At 47.0% G+C, this 8,396-nt stretch overlaps 1 protein-coding gene across 1 annotated transcript; it reads right to left on the reverse strand.

The window, feature by feature from the left end:
* Positions 1-2,179: 2,179 nt before the first annotated feature.
* On the reverse strand, positions 2,180-2,995 carry LOC125555959 (zinc finger protein CONSTANS-LIKE 5-like). Its single transcript, XM_048718764.1, has 2 exons — positions 2,738-2,995; positions 2,180-2,647 (listed from the first exon to the last, which is right to left on the reverse strand). The coding sequence occupies exons 1-2, from the start codon at positions 2,963-2,965 to the stop codon at positions 2,354-2,356; spliced, it is 522 nt and encodes a 173-aa protein (XP_048574721.1). The 5' UTR covers positions 2,966-2,995; the 3' UTR covers positions 2,180-2,353.
* Positions 2,996-8,396: the final 5,401 nt, after the last annotated feature.

Below are 8,396 nucleotides of genomic sequence, written 5' to 3' on the forward strand. Positions count from 1 at the left end.
AGCTGCTAATACCTTCAAATATTCTTTGGCTCCCCTTGTGTCGAATCTATAAATTTGGGTTGAATACTCTACCCTCGAAAACTGTTTGTGATCCCCTATACTTGTGGGTTATCAATCACCACCAGGCACCCATGACACTCAAGACCAGTACAAGCCTCCACATCTGAATCTTGGCGTCGCTATTGCCAACGATAAAGGGTGAGCCCAAGCCACCCACCGCTACACCCCTGGTTGCCCACACGGCCAACAGACATAGCCACCATCGCCGCCATGATGCCCAGCGAAGATCCAACCATGCGAACTCCATCCAGGGCCGCCACCCAAGCATCCTTGTCCCGATTAGACACTGACAACCATCCATGTAACTGCACAACAACCCAATAGGAAGAGTAGAAAGCACTCCTTCCACTCCTAGACTGGCATCTATGAATAGTACCTAATGCAACCTGGGCCTTCAATTCAGCCCATTTTCTATATCATCGGTAAATTTGTCTTTTTTGTTTCTAATGTTCTGTTTTTAATTTGGATCTCAAATTTGGCAGTATGACAGATTCTTGTTGCTAGTACAACATAATTTTTTCAGAATTTTTTGACATTCATAAATTGGATTTTATTAACTTGGTGCACAGGTAGCACAAGATGGTTGGGTGCACTAGATATTCCCCCCCCCCACCCACCCACCCTCCCACGGTAGGAGGCATCGACATTGGCATCCTCAACTAACCCCGGTGGGTGGGGGGTGGGGGGACACGACCCCGATACTGCCAATAGTCGTCGACCATAGCCCTCAAGAGTGGCCTAGGCGAGCTTGAATGATGCCAAGACCATGGCCATCGACATCGATCCATCTGACAGCGTAGTGGCGTCACGACCACCACCACCCCCACCGCACCCGCGAGAGCATCACTCGCATGCACAACCCGGATCAAACCCAACCTCACATATCCAGAGGGACAAGTCCGATCCTCCTCGGGCCCATATTTGGCCTGCTCGAGCACAAACCCTAGATTAGAACCACCGCCGTCACACGCCGCCGGATCAAGCCCAGGAGAAGGTATGCCACCACCACCACCCTATGCCAGCTGCAAGACCATGACCGCGACGCTGTTGCCACCAAACCTCCACCATCCCGACCTGCCTTGGCCTATATATCATCCAACCAAGTGCGGGGCCAAAACCACTGCGGCCGTCAGCCACCACCACCAGAAAGCAGGACAGCAGCCTCCGGCTCATGCATCCCCAGTCCTCACCCCCAGTAGCCACTGCACGCCAGATCTGGGCGAAGCCTGGATAGCCGCCAAGGCCACCACCCTCTGTGTTAACCATCACACCGCAAACACACCTACAGGATGTCGCATCGTGGTTCTAGTTGTCCGCGCCACGCCCTGGCTCGTAGCAGCTGCCCCGCGTCGGCCCCAACATGCGAGGAGATGAAGCTGGCCCATGGCTGCCGGCACCAACCAAGCTTTGCCAGACCGAGCATGCCAGCGGCGACAAATAAGAGGGATGGAGGAGCTTGGGGTGGCAGCGGCGCGCTAGGGTTCCCTCCCGTTGCCGTCGGAGCGACGCGGGAGCGGTTGGGTGGTTTTCTGTTTTCTGTCTGAACAAATCCCTTCTCCCCATAGGTATGTTGTTATAATTGTATACCAAATAGGTATTTATAGTTTTTCATGGATAATTGATGGGAGGCTTATCGGAACATATGGCAAGGTACCAAGTGACTATGCAATGCCACACACGGCACCAAGCCCACGCAGTCAAAGGCTGTGTTGTAGATCAACTTTGGAGAGACCCATGTAAAAAAGTTCTCTTAATGTGGTGCAACATCAGTTGGGGAGAGGCTATCACCTCATGAAAGACCATGTTATTGTGGTGCTTCCATAAACACTGGAAGACTAGGGTTACGCCGGACCGGAGATCCCTACCGGACTGTAGGTCACTACACAAAGAGGACAACTACCCGATGAGGTCGAAGTTGAGTGTTGGCATTCACTCCACTCTACTCCATCGCGACAATGCGTGGACCAAACGTGCTGTGCCGGACCACATCCAGTAAGCATTAATAATATTCTCTCTTTAAGCAAATTATGCACCGCAAAGATACAAGAATTTGAGATGCATAGCCCAAGTTCGATTTGGCCCGTGAGTTGGCCAGAATTTCCAATTCCTACAGCTTCCATAGGATCTCAAAAAAGGAAAAATAAACAGCTTCCATAGATGGATCAAAAGTTCATTTCAGAAATGGAAATAGTAGAAAAATGAAAAACTCAACATATGACTCCTTTTTTTCTCTTTAACTTCGGAATTCAATCTTGTGACCTTGGATAGACGGCGTTTGATTGCACTACATTGCTCAGGTGGATGGATGATTGGAAGGGTCACTAGCACAGGAGAGGTTCAGGCCGAGGTATGAGACGAGCATCTCATGGTCCCAGCGGAGGAGCTTAGTGATGCCATCCACCTCCTCCTTCCTGGCCAGCGCCTCCTCCATTGCTGGCCACCACTCCGGCACCGCACTTCCGCTACTGCTGCTTGAACCTTGGCCTGTCGTTTCTGCAAGGCACGCCTTTTGATCTTCCTCTCCGGCTTGTGCGAAGCGCCCCTGGATCCTTCGCCGTCTATCCGCGAGCGCCTTCCGGCAAGCGTACTGCAAAGTAGTAGTAATACAGAAAGAAATGCATGGCTGAGTGAACGAATGAATGCAAATCAACCAGGTGATCGGAAAGCAAATACGTACGGTGATCTTCTTTTGGAAGTTGCGGCGCTTGCGCTTGCTCCGGTATCTCTCGATGCGCTCACGACGCTCCACCGCGCTGTACCTCCGCACATCCTCGCTCTTCGTCAACGCACGCCGGGAGGCCCGGGATCCCCTGCGACCGCCTCCTGACTCCTCTTCCTGCCGCCACTTCTTCTGCTGCGGCTTCGGCACCGGCGGCACGAAGGCCGAGTTGCTCCGGGTACACATGTCCTCGCTCTTCTGGATGTCTGGTCTCTACAAAACTAAGGTGTTTGTCAGTTTATATACACATTGCTAGGCTGCTACAAATATATGGAAACAGGTTGCAAGAGCTCACACCGATACATGTGTATCCGACGGACTATGTACGCAATGACATGCATGGTACAGAGTGTCTCATTTGGTATGACAGTTGTGACAGTGTGTCTACTTAGACACATGGATACAAATTACGTTGCATGCTCTATTTATGTGCTAGCTGTGTTCTGAGCTGTAATTCATGTCATGCGTTTAACTACTTGTCATTTATAATACGACTGCACTGCCCGTATGAAAAGTGTGTTGCATGTTGCACGCTCTACATGCATAATCCCATGCGTGTACCCACCTACGTGGTTCGTCATTCATAATACCTACATGTCAGCCGCCTGACTTTGGAATTTGGGTCAGTTGATTTTGGTTGAAGGGGGAAACAACTGGAGGGGAGGAACCCCATCATATATCTTAGGGTGGGGGTGGGAGGCAGCACGGCTGTGGTGGGGGGAGGCAGCACGGCAGTTGTGAAGGTTCACCGGAGGAAAATAAGCCGGCAAGGCCCGGGGCTAGAGGGATGGTCGGGGGCGACAGCAGTGTGCCGGTGGGAGGAGGTTCCGGGGAGGGCGAGGCTGTTCGGGAGCGCCTCCGGCCACGGGTGGTGGCGGCTGGCGGTCCGGCCCGTGGTCCGTACATGGTGGCTGCTGGGGGAAAGATCGGGTGAGGAAGAAGAGAGCTGAGGTGGAAAATGATGCCCTGGATGTTGGATCTTGATCCAACGGTTGAGACTGAAAGCTAGAAATCGACTGATAACTTTAAATTTCAGGCGGCCGTTTTGTAGCCACTCCCTTAGATATTTCCCTTTCCATATTTTTGATAGAGCATCAATCCAATGGTTAACAGGAGAAACTAGAAACAACACATTTGGTCCAAGCTAGGCCGTCAGGCCGATGAGAGGAGATGAGCGGTGAGAGGAGAGGCATGGGAGAATGGTGGTGGGAAGAGAAGAGGGACGATGAGTAAGAGCAAGCAGTACGTCATGGCTGACAGGTATGGTGCCAGCGGGATCCTGCCCCATCCCGCAAACCTCAATCATTAGTTATTAATGCTATATTTTACTATGCTATTGCCCGCTATCTCTGCCCCGCTTGCATCCCTGCTAACAAGGGAGAGTTCATCAAAGTTGCCCCCTTCCTCTAGGGGGTAGGCGGTTCACAAGGACAAGGCGTTATTGACAAGAATTGACGCCAGGCGAGTTGAGCGGTAGGTCAATAGGAGGAGAGGTGTCATAGTGAGTCAGCACCACGACGGTAGAAAAAGGTGAAAGGGGGCTTGGGTTGATGTACAACTGATTGGAGGGCGTGAATAGTCCTACAAAATAATCACTACCACAAAGTTTTAGGATTGTTAAGTTTTAGAACAAGATTGGTTGATCCTTACTAAACTTGTACACATGAAAACTAACAAAAGTTAAAAAAGAAACAGAAACTTGTAAGAAAGTAAAGTTTGAGTTTAGAGGGTTGCGATAGATGGGGGCTCGACGGTGTATCCTAAGCTTTAGATAGTATGCATTATCATACTCCTCATCCGTGAAGGTTCAAACCTCACTCACGGTAGATGAACCACAAATAAGGCAATCTCTTTATCGTGTACAAACTTTTGAGTCCTTCACAATATGGTGGTTTGAAGGCCCTTATGTGACTCCTAACCTTCTGTAACATCCCAAATTTTCAATTTGGAATGTTATACATTAGATCATCATTGTATATCATATTTTATTTTGCTTTTGGTTTGATCTTAGGAATTTCTACGCAGCTCAAGGACCCACGGAGAGAGTTGGGAAATTCTTTATTTTCACATTTGAGTTTTCTCAAATTTTGAGAATAGGATCATTTGATTTTTATTATTTTATCGTCAATTATTTCTATTACAAAAATATGAGAGAGGAAATAAAATGACTTTCCCAAAATAAAGAAATATTGAGGATTTAATAATAAAATCAAATAAGATTTTATTTCGGAGTTTTTCGTTATTTTATTTGAATTTAGGAAAAATGGGCGTTTTTCAAAATTGCATTTAGGCTCCAAATAAAAGTTCACCTTGTGCGGCTTGATTTTAGAAGCCCGGGAAAATTTATTTCGGAATTTTGGGAGTCCGTTTAGTATTTCTTTTTATTTTTCTTCTGCGCGTAATTATAAAAAAAACGAACCGACCCGACTAGGCTTTAAAAGCTGGGAGGGAGGCCCAGCCGAAGCCAAACCCTAGCCCCAGCCCCGAGCCGCCTCGAGCCCCGCGCCGCCCCGCCACCGCCAGCGCCCCGCCCCGCCGCCGGAGCCGCCGCCCGCCGCCGTCGCACGCCGCCCGAGGTGCGCCTCGTTTTCCGCGCCGCCGGTTTCTAAAAAAACCGATCGGGTTTCGCCGATTTTTTTTAGTTTTCGGTTTTTTTAGTTTCGGTTTTTTTAAATAGATCGGTTTTCCCGGTTTATTTTTTTAGCAAGCCTTCATCGTTTTTTTCTTTTTCTCGGATTAAATCCGCGATTTTTCTGATCGCGATTTCTGATCTGATTTTCGTTTTAGTATAACTTTTCGCTCGTTTATCGAAATCAGGCGATTCAAGCGCCTGGAGTTTCGTCTCAAAACCCTCTATCCGTTTAACCAACTTAAAAAAGTTTTTGCTACTGTAAAAATTGCCTTAGATCCAGATTAGTAGAATGAAGTTGTTTTCTTTCGCCGTTTGACTTTCGTTGCTTCATTCGATTTGATTCTTTTTGCAAACCAGAGTTCTTAAGTTGAACCTTCTGGTTAGATCTCTTATTTGAGTTTTACCTGTGCATTAGATGAGTACTTATTGTATGCTTGTTTGTTTGTCTGCGATAGAATACCCGGAGTGCGCCGCCTGTTACTTTGAATCTCTAGGTTTCGCGGATCATCAGCAAGGCAAGTAACACTTTGATCATACTTTTTCCTACTACCCAGTTTTATTGCATTAGACCAACCCTCAAACATTGCATGATTAGGATCTAATTAAATTGTGGGATGGGAAGTAGTTGAGGTAGTACCTATTACCTGTTTATTATCAAACCTTTGGGAGTTACTTCTACGTTTGCTTATTATGCCATGCTATGCTAGTAGACGTGGATTGGGTGAGTGATATCCATGACAGATGTGAGTTTGTTAGTTATTGCTTTATCTAAGGTGGCAACTTAAATACACATCTGGGTGGATTGAGGTACCTGGGTATTCCAGGATTGCCTGTTTCTTTTGGACCGCCACCCAGGCTCAAAGGGATCATGAGATTATTCATACTAGAAACTTCCGTGTGCAGCCACAAGCCATTATGGGCTCTGGCGTAGTTGATTAAGTCGTGTGAACTCTTACGGGGTAGACTAGCAGATGTAGGGGAAAGTAGGTGTAACGGTCTATCCATCGTAAGGTGCTAGCGCTTCTGAAAGACTATGTCTCGGTCACCCGTCTTCTCAAACACCATGTAGTGCGAGAAAACAAACGGAGGCATTCGAGTCTTGTGGGGAAAAGTGCGCAAACCTCTGCAGAGTGTATAAGCTAATCATGGTTAGCCGTGTCCCCGGTTATGGACGTTTTGAGTATCTAGTAACTGGATTATCATGTGAATCTCAACATGTTACTCTAAATTAATTTTGTTGGGTTGTTTAATGATGATTCTTAATTGGGATTGAGAATGCTGTCAACCATTCTCAATGTTTAATAACTACCATGATAGTTAAATAAATTTATTCCTTTGAAGTAGGGAAAAATTGGCTTTACGCAAAACTGTAACCATAGAGCTGTTCACCAGCCAAACATGCATATAGTATAGCTGTTACATTCCATTACTCTCTATGTGTTACATTGCCAGCATATTCCATGTGCTGACCCATTTCGGGCTGCAACGTTAATGTTGCAGACTTTTCAGACGATGATTAAGGAGTTTTTAGGTCGTGGTTCTATACTCAGTGATGTCGTTGGAGTTGATGGACTCACTTGTCTTCCAAGCCTTCCGCTGTTATCGTTATTAGATGGCCTTAAGCCATATTTATTGTAATAAGTTCTCTATTGAGACACTCGATGTAATAAGTGTGTGATTGCTACTCTGTTATAAATCCTCCGAGTACTGTGTGGTGTCAGCATTACTGATCCAGGGATGACACCGGAGCACAGAGATCAGACTGTTTGAGGTCTGGTCGCTACAGAGATGGTATCAGAGCACACGCTGACTGTAGGACACGACCACTAAGCTAAAGACCTAGATCACTATTCACTCTCTTCTCTTCTGACCTCTCATCTTTTCTACTCTTTAGGATGGCGGATGCAAGGAACAAGTTCACGCAACCGGATGACGATACACCCTTTGGACGTCACTTGAAGGAAGTCACTAGATACCTGAACATAGGAGTACCAAGCTTCTACAGAACCTACAACGCCACTTTACCTGAAGAAGAGGGCTGGATGATTCAAGTTCAAGTTCCAGGAAGGACGTTCATGCCAGTCACTGAGCCCATAGACTTTTTTTGATGCACCAACTTGGAATCTAGGAAAGAGTATGGCAGCTCACATCGCCATGGGACGCATTGGAGAAGTCTACCACAAGGATCTCAAGGATACTATCTACCAGATTTGTGGGCGCCGAGATGAACACTGGGAGATGATTAGCACCAGAAGAGATAGATCCATTGCAGCTTTTATCCAGGAGTTAAACCAGCACATTCGACGACAAGAGAACCAGATGTGCGCCGACATGATAGACCTGAAGAAGGCAAGGATGAGAATCAAGGAACTAGAGGAACAACTCAAGGCTACACGTGAAGATTATGAAGAGGAAATTGAAGTATTGGTGGACAAGAATGCCGACCTAACAATGAAGATCGGGATATTTATGGGAGGCCCTACACCAGTAGATGAAGACGAAGAACCCAAGGAGATTCGCTCGGAAGACTACATCATCATCGATGACACCGATTCGGATCCAGATAATAGCGATGATGACTATGTTGATGAAGTCGGAGCAGATATCATGGAGTCTGCAACCGAAGAATATTTCTAGTAGACCACCTCATCAGTAGTAGTAGTCCACCATGTAAATATAGTAATCCGAGCACTTTTGCGATAGTTAGATCGATTGTATGCCCTTGTTTGATTGAATGAAGTGAATTGTTTGCTTTTGCCTCATGTGCATATGGGTAGTGTTTTCTCTTTAGACCCCCTCTATTCTTACATCTCATCTTTTCTAAACCCTCAGATGCCTCCGAGACGTGACCCTGGATTTACCTTTCCACCGGAGCTCACCCAGTTGATCCAGCAGCAGAACACATTGATGCAGTTGCTAGTCCAGAATCAGAATCAGGGGAACGATAACAACAACCCACCACCACCACCTGTTGATCACTTAGCC

Source organism: Triticum urartu, chromosome 5 (assembly GCF_003073215.2).
Source record: "Triticum urartu cultivar G1812 chromosome 5, Tu2.1, whole genome shotgun sequence".
Taxonomy (NCBI): domain Eukaryota; kingdom Viridiplantae; phylum Streptophyta; class Magnoliopsida; order Poales; family Poaceae; genus Triticum; species Triticum urartu.

What these genes read in the sequence shown, in the direction of transcription:
- LOC125555959 (XM_048718764.1), bottom strand. Translation starts at nt 2,965, where the DNA reads ATGTGTACCCGGAGCAACTCGGCCTTCGTGCCGCCGGTGCCGAAGCCG. An exon ending in ACTTCCAAAAGAAGATCACC is followed by an intron (nt 2,648 to 2,737) that starts GTACGTATTTGC and finishes ACTACTTTGCAG; the next exon opens with TACGCTTGCCGGAAGGCGCT.